We start from the raw sequence: 15065 nt of genomic DNA on the forward strand, positions 1-15065 counted from the left end.
CCTCTTCTGGCTGTGCCGGGTGGAGATTATAACAGAACATGGCCAAGATGTTCAAAACACATTTTTAAGGTGTTTTATGAACAGTTGAGGACTGACCCCTAACCCCTATTATGACCCTAACCTAACCCTAAACCCTATTCTAATCCTAACCCTGGTCCCTAATCTAACCCTTTTTTTTATTTATATTTTTATTTTATTATGAACACAACAAATACAAAAAAAACAGAAACATACAAACAAGAGTACATAAACCTAACAGACAGGGGTGTTACATATCAATATTCTTTTTCAATTTGTTAAATACTTTTATGGTGCGTATTGCTTTAAAAAAAATATTTACTGATCACTTAAATAATATTTAAATTCTATCTTAAATCATGTGAAGAGGGGTTTGTTCTCCACCCACTTAATTTATGGACAAAGAATCTTACATGAAAGATAAACAAATGAACAATGAAAGGTAAATCAGGGTGCAAATCATTTGGATCAAAATAAAACATAATATCTGAGTCTTTCAAATTAACATTAATAGTTGTTTCTTTTCAAATAAAATCTTCTAACTCACGCCAAAATATTCTGACATAAGAACAGTCCCAAAATAAATGGTCAAGAGTCTCACATTTGTTATCAATAGCTATTTTAAATCTGTGTATAATAAAGGTCTTTACAGGTTAGATTCTATGAATGAGTTTGTATGATACTTCTTCCACCTTATTAGATATACAATATTTACCAGATAATAACAAAACCTTGTTCCAGGTCACTTGTCCTAGAGCTGCATTCCAGTACATTTTAGCAGAGTGAATAGTAACAAATTGACATAGTTTCCTAATATACATGTTATTACATTTACAGTTTAAAATGTCAATTCCTCCTAATTGTATTGAGGCTACAAAATCCTCAACAATTGCACTTATCTTGTTATATTCTCCTAAAAGAATAATAGCACCTTTAGGGATGGCTCTAACAACAATTTGATACTGATCAGGAGTGAATGTAACATTGTGTGTTCTAATAAATTCTGGATAATCATATATTCAATAATTATTATTATTCAATAATAATTATTCAATAATAATACATTCTGGTTAATCATATATTATATATATTATATGACGATGGATAATTATTGAATATATGATTATTATAGCCTAGTGGTTGGAGCATTGGACTAGTAACCGGAAGGTTGCAAGTTCAAATCCCTGATCTGACAAGGTACAAATCTGTCGTTCTGCCCCTGAACAGGCAGTTAACCCACTGTTCCTAGGCCATCATTGAAAATAAGAATTTGTTCTTAACTGACTTGCCTAGTTAAATAAAGGTAAAAAATAAATAAATAAATAAATTCAATAATTGTTTAACCCAAATAATGTTGTTGCCAAACCAGTTCTGGAAAAACAAAGAATTGTTTTTGTATTTGATGTCTTTATTATTCCAGATTGTATACCTATTGTCACGGCTTTCTTCCTGCGAAGGTGAGGCAGACCAAAACGCAGCGTGGTTGAAGTTCATGGTTCTTTAATAAGATACACTTAACATGAACAAACTACAAAACAATAAACGCGAAAACCGAAAGAAACAGTCCTAACTGGTGCATAAAACACAAAGACAGGAAACAATCACCCACAAAATACACAAAGAATATGGCTGCCTATATATGGTTCCCAATCAGAGACAACGATAAACACCTGCCTCTGATTGAGAACCACTCTAGGCAACCATAGACTTACCTAGACAACTAAACTGAACACAACCCCATTATTCTAATAAACCCCTAGACAAGACGAACACAATAAATCACCCATGTCACACCCTGGCCGAACCAAAATAATAAAGAAAACAAAGATAACTAAGGCCAGGGCGTGACAGTACCCCCCCAAAAAGGTGCGGACCCCCGGCCGCACACCTAATCCCATTGGGGAAGGTTTGGGTGGGCGTCTGTCCACGGTGGCGGCTCTGGCGCGGGACGGGGACCCCCCCCTCCACCATAGTCTTAGTCCGCTTTTTTAGCATCCTTTGAGTGGCGAACCTTGCCTGAGTGGTGCCTCATTACTGAGGAAGCTCAGGACCGAGGGGTAGCTCAGGACTAAGAGGTAGCTCAGGAAGGTTGACGGCTCTGGCAGATCATGGCAGAATAGTGACTCTGGCTGACTGGCGGCTCTGATGAATCCTGGCTGACTGGCTGCTCTGGCGGATCCTGGTTGACTGGCGGCTCTGGAAGATCCTGGTTGACTGGCGACTCTGGCGGCTCCATGCTGACTGGAGACTCTGGCGGCCCATGACAGACGGGAGACTCTGGCGGCTCTGGACAGACGGGAGACTCTGGCGGCTCTGGACAGACGGGAGACTCTGGCGGCTCTGGACAGACGAGGCGCACTGTAGTCCTGGTGCGTGGTGCCAGCGCTGGTGGTACTGGGCCGAGGACACGCACCTCAGGACGAGTGCGGGGAGGAGGACTAGGGAGTACTGGGCTCTGGACACGCACAGGAAGCCTGGTGCGGGTGGCTGCCATCAGGGGGCTGGTGCGTGGAGGTGGCACTGGATAGACCGGACTGTGCAGGCGCACTGGAGATCTTGAGCACCGAGCCTGCCCAACCTTACCTGGTTGAATGCTCCCGGTCGCCCTGCCAGTACGGCGAGGTGGAATAGCCCGCACTGGGCTGTGCAGGCAAACCAGGGACACCATGCGTAAGGCTGGTGCCATGTACGCCGGCCCAAGGAGACGCACTGGAGACCAGATGCGTAGAGCCGGCTTCATGGCACTTGGCTCGATGCCCACTCTAGCCTGGCCGATACGAGGATCTGGTATGTACAGCACCGGGCTATGCACCCGCACTGGGGACACCGTGCGCTCCACAGAATAACACAGTGCCTGCCCGGTCTCTCTCGCTCTCCGGTAAGCACAGGAAGTTGGCGCAGGTCTCCTACCCGGCTTCGCCATACTTCCTGTGTGCCCCCGCCCAATACATTTTAGGGGCTGACTCTCGGGCTTCCTACCGTGCCGCCGTGCTCGTTTCTCCAAATCCATTCTCCTATAACCCTCTTCGCACTGTTCCAGTGAATCCCAGGCGGGCTCCGGCACTCTCCCTGGGTCGACCGCCCACCTGTCTATCTCTTCCCAAGTCATATAGTCCAGATTCTGCTTCTCTTGCTGCTGTTGCTGCTGCTGCCGATTGGTCCTGCTGTGGTGGGTGATTCTGTCACGGTTTTCTTCCTGCGAAGGTGAGGCGGACCAAAACGCAGTGTGGTTGAAGTTCATGGTTCTTCAATAAGATACACTTAACATGAACAAACTACAAAACAATAAATGCGAAAACCGAAAGAAACAGTCCTAACTGGTGCATAAAACACAAAGACAGGAAACAATCACCCACAAAATACACAAAGAATATGGCTGCCTATATATGGTTCCCAATCAGAGACAACGATAAACACCTGCCTCTGATTGAGAACCACTCTAGGCAACCATAGACTTACCTAGACAACTAAACTGAACACAACCCCATTATTCTAATAAACCTATAGACAAGACAAACACAATAAATCACCCATGTCACACCCTGGCCTAACAAAAATAATAAAGAAAACAAAGATAACTAAGGCCAGGGCGTGACACCTATTTGGGGAAAAATTGTGTTTGTACATGAGGTTCCAAGTTAGAAGTACTTGTTTATGAAAGTTTGCAAGCATAATAGGGATTTTACCCATATCAAAGTTGCATTTGAGTAAGAATTCTAGACCAGCAATCTGTTGGAAAATTAAATTAGGTATGATATTCCAAATGCAAACCTTATCTCTGTAAGGGCTGTTGGAAGGAGAGGACCAAGTTGCAGCGTGGTACATGTTCATGCTTTTATTAGAACTGAACACTGAAATAACAAAAATAACAAAGAGAATGAATGAAAACCGAAACAGTCCTGTCAGGTGCAGAAAGACACAAAACAGAAAATAGAAAAGGGATCGGTGGCAGCTAGTAGACCGGTGACGACGACCGCCGAGCACCGCCCGAACAGGAAGTGGTGAAATGGTGTCGTCAGCCAATTGTGAACATTTTATCTCTTTGTCTTGTATCTGAATACCCCTAAAACTATCCTTATTTATATGCGGTGCAATAACTTGTGTGACCAATAAAAATAAGAAAGGAGAAATTGGGCATCCATGTTTAAATCCACGTCTAATGTCAAATTTTTGTGAAGTTCCATGGGATAATTTAATAGAGACTTTACTATTGTAAAGTGTCTTAATTACACTTTGAAAATATTGACCAAAACCAAAAAAATCGACGAGTCTCAAAAATAAAGTAATGTTCAACGGTATCAAATGCCTTGTAAAAGTCTACAAATAAAATTACGCTATCTTCCATAGTGTGCTCATTGTAGTCTATCAAGTCCAATACTAGTCAAATATTATTACATATATGTCTGCCCTTCATAAAACCAGACTGGGTTTCATCAATGATTTGGTCAAGACTTTTAAGTCTTTCTGCAAAGATGGATGCAAGTAGCTTTCCATCATTGTTCATTCATGTGATTGGTCTCCAATTTTCTAACATCATAGAATCTTTGTTTGGTTTGGGTATTACAGAAATTAGGCCTTGTGTCATAGAAACAGGCAGGACCCCTAAATCAATTGCCTCCTTAAAAACATTGAATATAAACGTAATAATATCCTCCTGAAAATATTTATAGAATTCACTGATAATGCAATCATTCCCTGGAGATGTTTTTATATATATATTTTTTTAGCTTTGTCCCAATCATCAGATCTAGATCAACTCACTCTTCTGATCTGCTTCCCTTCAAGAACTATATTGACAAGAGGAAACCTGTGTGAATCCCTATAAAAATGCATCCTTGTTACAAGCCCTACTGTCTCCTTCCTCCCCATCTTAAAGTAAGCAATCGCTGTGTATAAATGGATAAAGTCTGCAGCTATTGCTTTCACCAATCCACCTTTGTCAGATAAGGCAGAAAGAAGGGGAAGGATAGAAGGAATGATAAATGTAAGTATTTTAACAGGGCCATGAATTGAATGGTGTTGTTTTTTACCCACCAAACCTACACAGTATATTTCTCCAAAGGGAAAATAGATATTCAAGAGTACTGTGACACAGCCAGCCAGGGATTCCTGGTAACATGGCTTGTCTCCGGAAACCAGGCCTGGACTTTCTACACCGCTGGAAATTCCACTTTTACAAATTATTAACAGATGTTGAATCAGAGTAATAAGTCAAAAATACCTAATACTGTTCATTCTTGGGGTTGATAAAGTTGTTCAACATACTCTAATTCCTACATCTTTATATCACACAAGGACAAGTAATCTTAGCAACCATAAATAGTACAGATTGTGGCTTAAACTTTGTTGGAGAGCGACAACAAAGACAAGCCATGTCAGGATATGTATGTTCATGGACCTCTCAGATTCAGTAAACAGTTTAATTGCTGACCCGAGCCAAGTTCTGTTACGCTGTCTCTGCCAAGTAGATACAAAGCCATGGGAATTGTTTTCTTGTTAAGTGAGTGTATGTCTATATGGGATGAGTCTCACAGAGTCGTTAACATCCATTCACAGCTATAAAAACTGAAATGTAATGCATTTACAAAAAGGTTGAATTTATTAATAAAAAATTACATTTGAATGGAACTTCAAAAGAATCATCTTGTGTCCTTAAAACACAAAACTAAAGAAGAGCAAATAACATCTGGTAGACAGTGCTGAAGGAACATCTGTGCTGTGTGTGTGTGTTTAAGAGATGAGCTGAAATGTATCAGGACACAATCCTACAGGTGTATAACACCTGCCAAGACTTCAAATGAACACTTGTTTTTACAAAAGCAAAGACTGGATCTCCTCAGTGTGTAACTTGGTAGATGATGATACCATAGGTGATGAAGAAGAAGAGCAGCCCGAGGATTACCAAAGTCAGGGTCACAGTATTAAAGCAGCATGCAGTCTTCCCGTGTTTTCTTGCTCCCTCCAAGTCTCCAACCATCTTCCTGTCCCTGGACTGGAAGACAAAATGTAGAATCATTTATATTATAGAATCCTTCATGTGTTGCTGATTGTGTTTATGTAGCTATGCATATTAGTTAACAACATGCACACATGTGAGATGATCTCAGTAATGAATTACCCTCTTAGTGGTTTAATACTCCATAAAATAGTTATTTTGTAGTAAAGATCTATGGAGCCTATTGATGAAGTATAGGCTACACATTTTTATAACAGTGTGATAACAAGAAAACGAAACGCAAATGTAGATAATTGTTATGCTGTCCTCCTTCCATAGTTCAAAGTTGGTCGCCTATATAATAACTTGCTCAACTTCAAAATCCAGCCAATACAAGCACCAACACCAGACATTGCTATATAAGGAGAATTCCAACTCACCTTTATAGAGAAATACACCGCTAACATTCCGAGACAGAATGGGTTGCCATACACGAGACTGCAAAGTGACCAGATAATGTGATCCCTGGGATGAGGTACAACGGGCTGTGGCTGTCCCAAGACGACGGTATGTTGGAACTTGGGCGCTCCGTGAGTGTCTTCAAGACGCATGTACTTATTTCCTTTCATTGGGACAAACTCTGGCTGGTACGGTGGTGGTTGATCCATGGCAAACGAATATAGCTACTTATTTAGCCTTGTGTTAAAAATAATCAAAGCTTCTAGTGCAAACGAGAAAGTGAGACCCAAAGAGACGTTTCTTTTGTGAGGTGAGGTGGAGGGTTTATAAGAGGAGTGGGTGGTGAACGATGGTGTCATTAGCACTGTTTCCAGTAAATGTGTATTATTTTGATTTCTGGAGGCCCTCCCCCCTCTCTTGCACAATAGCAGGTTTGTCAAACTTTTTGTGCTGCTTTTGGGAGTGTATACCCAAAGATATTTGACTGGACTTCCTGTCACTACCATATTTGGTCGTGAGAAAACATTATGAACGGATTCTTCAGCTTTATAGCCCATGTGACGTGTCTGGGTTACCACTTCTGTCTGTGGTACAGTGCATTTGGAAAGTATTCAAACCTGAACCTATAGGGGAGGGTCTGGGTGGGTGTCTGTCCGCGGTGGCGGCTCTGGCGCGGGACGTGGACCCCCCCTTCATCATAGTCCTTGTCCGCCTCTTAGCCCGCCTCCGTGGTCTCTTTAGAGCGGCGACCCTCGCCGCCGACCTTGGACTGGGGACCCTAGCCACGGGTCCCGAATGGACGGGAGATTCCGGCAGCACCGGACAGGTGTGAGACTCCAGCAGCTCCGGAGTGAAGGGTGATTCTGGTAGCTGCTGGCTGACGGACAGCTCTGGCAGCTGCTGGCTGACGGACGGCTCTGGCAGCTGCTGGCTGACGGACGGCTCTGGCCGCTCCTGGCTAACTGACGGCTCTGGCAGCTCATGGCTGACTGACGGCTCTGGCAGCTCAGGACAGACTGGGATATGACTCACTAGGTCACATTTGAAAGAGCTAGAGAAGACTGGTAACCCACCCAAATGACTGTGGCCTGGGGTTTTGACCTGCTTGTCTTGGTGGCGCCTCAGCGTTTTGTGTGGCACATTATGTCATGCCCTGATCTGTTTCACCTGTCCCTGTGATTGTCTCCACCCCCTCCAGGTGTCGCTTATTTTCCCCAGTGTATTTATCCCTGTGTTTCCTGTCTCTCTGTGCCAGTTCGTCTTGTATGTTTAGTCAAGTCAACCCGTACCCCTTCTCTATTCACTTTTGCTAGTCTTCCCAGTTTTGACCCCTGCCTGACTCCGGAATACTTCCCACCTGCCTGGTCATGCTGCCTGTCCTGATCTTGAATCTGCCTGCCCTTCGGTACATATTGGACTCTGAACTGGTTTTGACCTTTCGCCTGTACACGACCATTGTGTTGCCTACCCCTTTTTGGATGAATCAATATTGTAAGACTCCAACCATCTGTGTCCTGTCTTTGCATCTGGGTCTCACCTTGTGCTTGATACATTAAAATCACGGGTATCTACCTTAATGCCCTGGCAATTTTCAATAGCATTCAGGGCACAGCGAAGTGCATCTTTGCCATAGCCACCACAATCATATATTTTCTTGGAAACTCATATCATAACAAATCAAATCAAATCAAATGTTTATATATTTAATTTATATAGCCCTTCGAACATCAGCTGATATCTCAAAATGCTGTACAGAAACCCAGCCTAAAACCCCAAACAGCAAGCAATGCAGGTGTAGAAGCACGGTGGCTACGAAAAACTCCCTAGAAAGGCCAAAACCTAGGAAGAAACCTAGAGAGGAACCAGGCTATGTGGGGTGGCCAGTCCTCTTCTGGCTGTGCCGGGTGGAGATTATAACAGAACATGGCCAAGATGTTCAAAACACATTTTTAAGGTTCATAACACCTTTTTTTTCAAATTAACATTAAATAGTTGTTTCTTTTAAAATAAAATCTTCTAACTCACGCCAAAATATTCTGACATAAGAACAGTCCCAAAATAAATGGTCAAGAGTCTCTGGGTCACAACCACAATATACACATTTGTTATCAATAGCTATTTTAAATCTGTGTATAATAAAGGTCTTTACAGGGTAGATTCTATGAATGAGTTTGTATGATACTTCTTCCACCTTATTAGATATACAATATTTACCAGATAACAACAAAACCTTGTTCCAGGTCACTTGTCCTAGAGCTGCATTCCAGTACATTTTAGCAGAGTGAATAGTAACATATTGACATAGTTTCCTAATATACATATTACATTTACAGTTTAAAATGTCAATTCCTCCTAATTGTATTGAGGCTACAAAATCCTCAACAATTGCACTTGGAGTCTTGTTATATTCTCCTAAAAGAATAATAGCACCTTTAGGGATGGCTCTAACAACAATTTGATACTGATCAGGAGTGAATGTAACATTGTGTGTTCTAATAAATTCTGGATAATCATATATTCAATAATTATTATTATTCAATAATAATTATTCAATAATAATACATTCTGGTTAATCATATATTATATATATTATATGACGATGGATAATTATTGAATATATGATTATTATAGCCTAGTGGTTGGAGCATTGGACTAGTAACCGGAAGGTTGCAAGTTCAAATCCCTGATCTGACAAGGTACAAATCTGTCGTTCTGCCCCTGAACAGGCAGTTAACCCACTGTTCCTAGGCCATCATTGAAAATAAGAATTTGTTCTTAACTGACTTGCCTAGTTAAATAAAGGTAAAAAATAAATAAATAAATAAATTCAATAATTGTTTAACCCAAATAATGTTGTTGCCAAACCAGTTCTGGAAAAACAAAGACTTGTTTTTGTATTTGATGTCTTTATTATTCCAGATTGTATACCTATTGTCACGGCTTTCTTCCTGCGATGGCGAGGCAGACCAAAACGCAGCGTGGTTGAAGTTCATGGTTCTTTAATAAGATACACTTAACATGAACAAACTACAAAACAATAAACGTGAAAACCGAAACAGTCCTAACTGGTGCATAAAACACAAAGACAGGAAACAATCACCCACAAAATACACAAAGAATATGGCTGCCTAAATATGGTTCCCAATCAGAGACAACGATAAACACCTGCCTCTGATTGAGAACCACTCTAGGCAACCATAGACTTACCTAGACAACTAAACTGAACACAACCCCATTATTCTAATAAACCCATAGACAAGACAAACACAATAAATCACCCATGTCACACCCTGGCCTAACAAAAATAATAAAGAAAACAAAGATAACTAAGGCCAGGGCGTGACACCTATTTGGGGAAAAATTGTGTTTGTACATGAGTTTCCAAGTTAGAAGTACTTGTTTATGAAAGTTTGCAAGCATAATAGGGATTTTACCCATATCAAAGTTGCATTTGAGTAAGAATTCTAGACCACCAATCTGTTGGAAAATTAAATTAGGGATGATATTCCAAATGCAAACCGTATCTCTGTAAGGGCTGTTGGAAGGAGAGGACCAAGTTGCAGCGTGGTACATGTTCATGCTTTTATTAGAACTGAACACTGAAATAACAAAAATAACAAAGAGAATGAACGAAAACCGAAACAGTCCTGTCAGGTGCAGAAAGACACAAAACAGAAAATAGAAAAGGGATCGGTGGCAGCTAGTAGACCGGTGACGACGACCGCCGAGCACCGCCCGAACAGGAAGAGGAGCCACCTTCGGTCGGAGTCGTGACAATCTCTTAAATAGTTTTGTATCCATTTAAACTTTAATATTATATTAGAGGTTTTAAAATCCAGAGTATTCAACCCTCCCTCACCTTGGGTGCTACATATTACCGATTTTCTTAAATAATGAGGTTTATTCATCCATATGAAGTTAAATCATTTAGTATCAACCATTTTAGTTACTGACAGAGGAACATCCAAGGCAAGGGAGGTATAAACTAATCTGGACCTTCAGATTGATAAAAGTACACGTCCAGATAAAGAAAGATCTCTTAAGTGAGTGTATGTCTATATGGGATGAGTCTCACAAAGTCGTTAACATCCATTCACAGCTATAAAAACTGAAATGTAATGCATTTACATAAAGGTTGAATTTATTAATAAAAAATTACATTTGAATGGAACTTCAAAAGAATCATCTTGTGTCCTTAAAACACAAAACTAAAGAAGAGCAAATAACATCTGGTAGACAGTGCTGAAGGAACATCTGGTAGACAGTGCTGAAGGAACATCTGTGCTGTGTGTGTGTGTTTAAGAGATGAGCTGAAATGTATCAGGACACAATCCTAGAGGTGTTTAAAACTTTTTTACAAAAGCAAAGACTGGATCTCCTCAGTGTGTAACTTGGTAGATGATGATACCATAGGTGATGAAGAAGAAGAGCAGCCCGAGGATTACCAAAGTCAGGGTCACAGTATTAAAGCAGCATGCAGTCTTCCCGTGTTTTCTTGCTCCCTCCAAGTCTCCAACCATCTTCCTGTCCCTGGACTGGAAGACAAAATGTAGAATAATTTATATTATAGAATCCTTCATGTGTTGCTGATTGTGTTTATGTAGCTATGCATATTAGTTAACAACATGCACACATGACATTTCAGACTAATGAGATGACCTCAGTAATGAATTACCCTCTTAGTGGTTTAATAATCCATAAAATAGTTATTTTGTAGTAAAGATCTATAGAGCCTATTGATGAAGTATAGGCTACACATGTTTATAACAGTGTGATAACAGGAAAACGAAACGCAAATGTAGATAATTGTTATTCTGTCCTCCTTCCATAGTTCAAAGTTGGTCGCCTATATAATAACTTGCTCAACTTCAAAATCCAGCCAATACAAGCACCAACACCAGACATTGCTATAAAAAGCTACATAAGGAGAATTCCAACTCACCTTTATGGAGAAATACACCGCTAACATTCCGAGACAGAATGGGTTGCCATACACGAGGCTGCAAAGTGACCAGATAATGTGATCCCTGGGATGAGGTACAACGGGCTGTGGCTGTCCCAATACGACGGTATGTTGGAACTTGGGCGCTCCGTGAGTGTCTTCAAGACGCATGTACTTATTTCCTTTCATTGGGACAAACTCTGACTGGTACGGTGGTGATTGATCCATGGCAATCGAATATAGCTACTTATTTAGCCTCGTGTTAAAAAATAATCAAAGCTTCTAGTGCAAACGAGAAATTTAGACCCAAAGAGAAAAGTGTCTTTTGTGAGGTGAGGTGGAGTTTTTATAAGAGGAGTGGGTGGTGAAAGATGGCGTCATTAGCACTGTTTCCAGTAAATGTGTATGTTTTGATTTCTGGAGGCCCTCCCCCCTCTCTTGCACAATAGCAGGTTTGTCAAACTTTTTGTGCTGCTTTTGGGAGTGTATACCCAAAGATATTTGACTGGACTTCCTGTCACTACCATATTTGGTCATGAGATAACGTTAAGAACGGATGCTTCAGCTTTATAGCTCCTGTGACGTGTCTGGGTTACCACTTCTGTCTGTGGTATACCAGTCTGTCTATCCTGCCCTCTAACTGGTTAGAATGTCTGCCAAGTTTCACCTAGTTCCATCTTCTCACACTAGACTTCCTCTCACACCTTAGCCAATACATTTAAACTCAGTTTTTCACAATTCCTGACATTTAATCCTAGTAACAATTCCCTGTCTTAGGTCAGTTAGGATCACCACTTTATTTTAAGAATGTGAAACGTCAGAATAATAGTAGAGAGAATTATTTATTTCAGCTTTTATTTCTTTCATCACATTCCCAGTGGGTCAGAAGTTTACATACACTCAATTAGTATTTGGTAGCATTATCTTTAAATTGTTTATCTTGGGTCAAACATTTCAGGGAGCCTTCCACAAGCTTCCCATAATAAATTGGGTGAATTTTGGCCCATTCCTCCTGACAGAGCTGGTGTAACCGAGTCAGGTTTGTAGGCCTCCTTGCTCGCCCACGCTTTTTCAGTTCTGCCCACACATTTTATATAGGATTGATGGCCACTCCAATACCTTGACTTTGTAGTTCTTAAGCCATTTTGCCACAACTTTGGAAGTATGCTAAGGGTCATTGTTCATATGGAAGACCCATTTGCAACCAAGCTTTAACTTCCTGACTGATGTTTTGAGATGTTGCTTCATTATATCCAAATAATTGTCCTACCTCATGATGCTATCTATTTTGTGAAGTGCACCAGTTCCTCCTGTAGCAAAGCACCCCCATAGCATGATGCTGCCACACCCCCATAGCATGATGCTGCCACACCCGTGCTTCACGGTTGGGATGGTGTTCTTCGGCTTGCAAGCCTCCCCCTTTTTTCTCCAAACATACCAGTGGTCAATGTGGCCAAACAGTTCTATTTTTGTTTAATCAGACCAGAGGACATTTCTCCAAAAATTACTATCTTTGTCCCCATGTGCAGTTGCAAACTGTAGTCTGTTTTTTTATGGCGGTTTTGGAGCAGTGGCTTCTTCCTTGCTGAGCGGCCTTTCAGGTTATGTCGATATAGGACTCCTTTTACTGTGGATGTAAATACTTTTGTACCTGTTTCCTCCAGCATCTTCACAAGGTCATTTGTTGTTGTTCTGGGATTGATTTGCAATTTTTGCACCAAAGTACGTTCATCTCTAGGAGACAGAACGCGTCATGAGCGGAATGACGGCTGCGTGGTCCCATGGTGTTTATACTTGTGTACTATTGTTTGTAAAGATGAACGTGGTACCTTCAGGCATTTGGAAATTGCTCCCAAGGATGAACCAGACTTTTTTCTTAGGTCTTGACTGAATTATTTTCATTTTCCCATGATGTCAAGCAAAGATGCACAGAGTTTGAAGGTAGGCCTCAATACATCCACAGGTACACCTCCAATTGACTCAAATTATGTCAATTAGCCTATCAGAAGCTTCTAAAGCCTTGACATAATTTTCTGGAATTTTCCAAGCTGTTTAAAGGCACAGTAATGTAAACTTCTGACCCACTGGAATTGTGATACAGTGAATTATAAGTTAAATAATCTGTTTGTAAATAATTGTTGTAAAAATTACTTGTGTCATGCATCAAGTAGATGTCCTAACCTACTTGCCAAAACTATAGTTTGTTAACAAGAAATTTGTGGAGTGGTTGAAAAACGAGTTTTAATGACTCCAACTTAACTGTATGTAAACTTGTGACTTCATCTGTAAGCGATAAGCAGTAAAGGGCAGTCACTACCATCATGGGACTTCTATTGTTTTATTCTGTGTTACAGCATCTAACGCACATAATGCATAGTGCATTTAATGTAAAAAATATATATAATTTGTAATAAAAAAACATGACTATTTTTGAATAATTTAACACACACCAAAACAAACTTAGAAAGCACTAATCACTCAGCACTAATACCAGTCTGTCTATCCTGCCCTCTATCTACCATTCATAGTGACAATAGTGGTAAGTGGATCATTTGTCCAGTTTTGCAATAGTCTAACTAGCAATCACAGGGTAACCCCCCTCCTCCTAAGATCAATGTCTAATTGCTGACACAGACAAACTAACAAAATATAAAGGAAATAAATGGCTATATTTAACAGACTTTTAGATATTTAATAATAGTTATTTAATAATAGTTATTTAATAATAATAATTTATTATAATTATAATAATCCTAAAATATTTTTTAGGAAAGGGGCATTTTGCTCAGCTACCCTAGGTGATGCTTCATAAAACTGTAAAACCAGTCTATGCTTACCAACTGCCTTTCTTTATTTGATGTGTTTTGTATTCCCATCCACTCCGCTAGGTCAAAGGCAAGTTTTCACATCACGTGATGTAAGTCCAAAAAGGGCTCTTTACATTTTTGGGATATGACTCACCAGGTCACATTTGAAAGAGATAGTGAAGACTGGTAAACCCACCCAAATGGCTGTGGCCTGGGGTTTTGGCTTGCTTGTCTTGGTGTCGCCTCAGGGCTTTGGGTGGTACATTAAAAGCATGGGCATCTATCTTAATGCCCTTCCCATTTTCAATAGCATTCAGGGCACAACGAAGCGTCTGGAATCCAGACAAGTATATTTGCCTCTCCTCATCACGCTCGGAGCAAACTCCGTAGTAAGAGTATAAACAAAAAATACATTGTACAAAATGTACATGTTCATATTTTCAAGACTCATTACATTTTCTAAATGTTGTACACCAATAATTTGCTAATAAGTGCAAAATATTTCTTAGAGAGTGGACTATTGTACCATTATACCTGAAGCATACCAATGGAGCAACAACGCCATTTTTGGCAAGTAACAAAATTAACGACAGCTAACTAGGCATATTGAACATGAAATACAAAATCGTCACATTTGTTAAGGGTTGCGTCAATCGAATCTGGTATCAGGATAAGTATGACACTGAGTCACCGATTGTATGCTATGTATTTTTTATTAGCTAAGCAATAAGTGGTAAATGCAATTTTCGTATATACGGGCTCTCTATCACACCTCACAGGGCAAACAGAGAACTGACTTGTTCCTGACAAAAGTATTATAATATACTCAGAAGTATGACAGAAGTAGTTCCTGCTTCCGAGCCGGCCTGTCAGAGTAGAGACTGGGCGTGGTTTAAACTCACTC

At 40.5% G+C, this 15065-nt stretch overlaps 2 protein-coding genes across 2 annotated transcripts; both read right to left on the reverse strand.

Annotated features, from left to right (window-relative positions):
• Positions 1-5708: 5708 nt before the first annotated feature.
• Positions 5709-6726, reverse strand: LOC112237710 (dispanin subfamily A member 2b). The gene is made up of 2 exons (XM_024406311.2): positions 6394-6726; positions 5709-6010 (listed from the first exon to the last, which is right to left on the reverse strand). The coding sequence occupies exons 1-2, from the start codon at positions 6619-6621 to the stop codon at positions 5855-5857; spliced, it is 384 nt and encodes a 127-aa protein (XP_024262079.2). The 5' UTR covers positions 6622-6726; the 3' UTR covers positions 5709-5854.
• A 3977-nt stretch (positions 6727-10703) lies between these two features.
• LOC112265063 (dispanin subfamily A member 2b) lies at positions 10704-11683 on the reverse strand. The gene is made up of 2 exons (XM_024442082.2): positions 11355-11683; positions 10704-10947 (listed from the first exon to the last, which is right to left on the reverse strand). Exons 1-2 carry the CDS (start codon positions 11580-11582, stop codon positions 10792-10794), a joined length of 384 nt encoding a protein of 127 aa, XP_024297850.1. The 5' UTR covers positions 11583-11683; the 3' UTR covers positions 10704-10791.
• Between the last annotated feature and the right edge of the window lie 3382 nt (positions 11684-15065).

The sequence above is a fragment of the Oncorhynchus tshawytscha genome, linkage group LG32 (genome assembly GCF_018296145.1).
Source record: "Oncorhynchus tshawytscha isolate Ot180627B linkage group LG32, Otsh_v2.0, whole genome shotgun sequence".
Classification (NCBI taxonomy): Eukaryota; Metazoa; Chordata; class Actinopteri; order Salmoniformes; family Salmonidae; genus Oncorhynchus; species Oncorhynchus tshawytscha.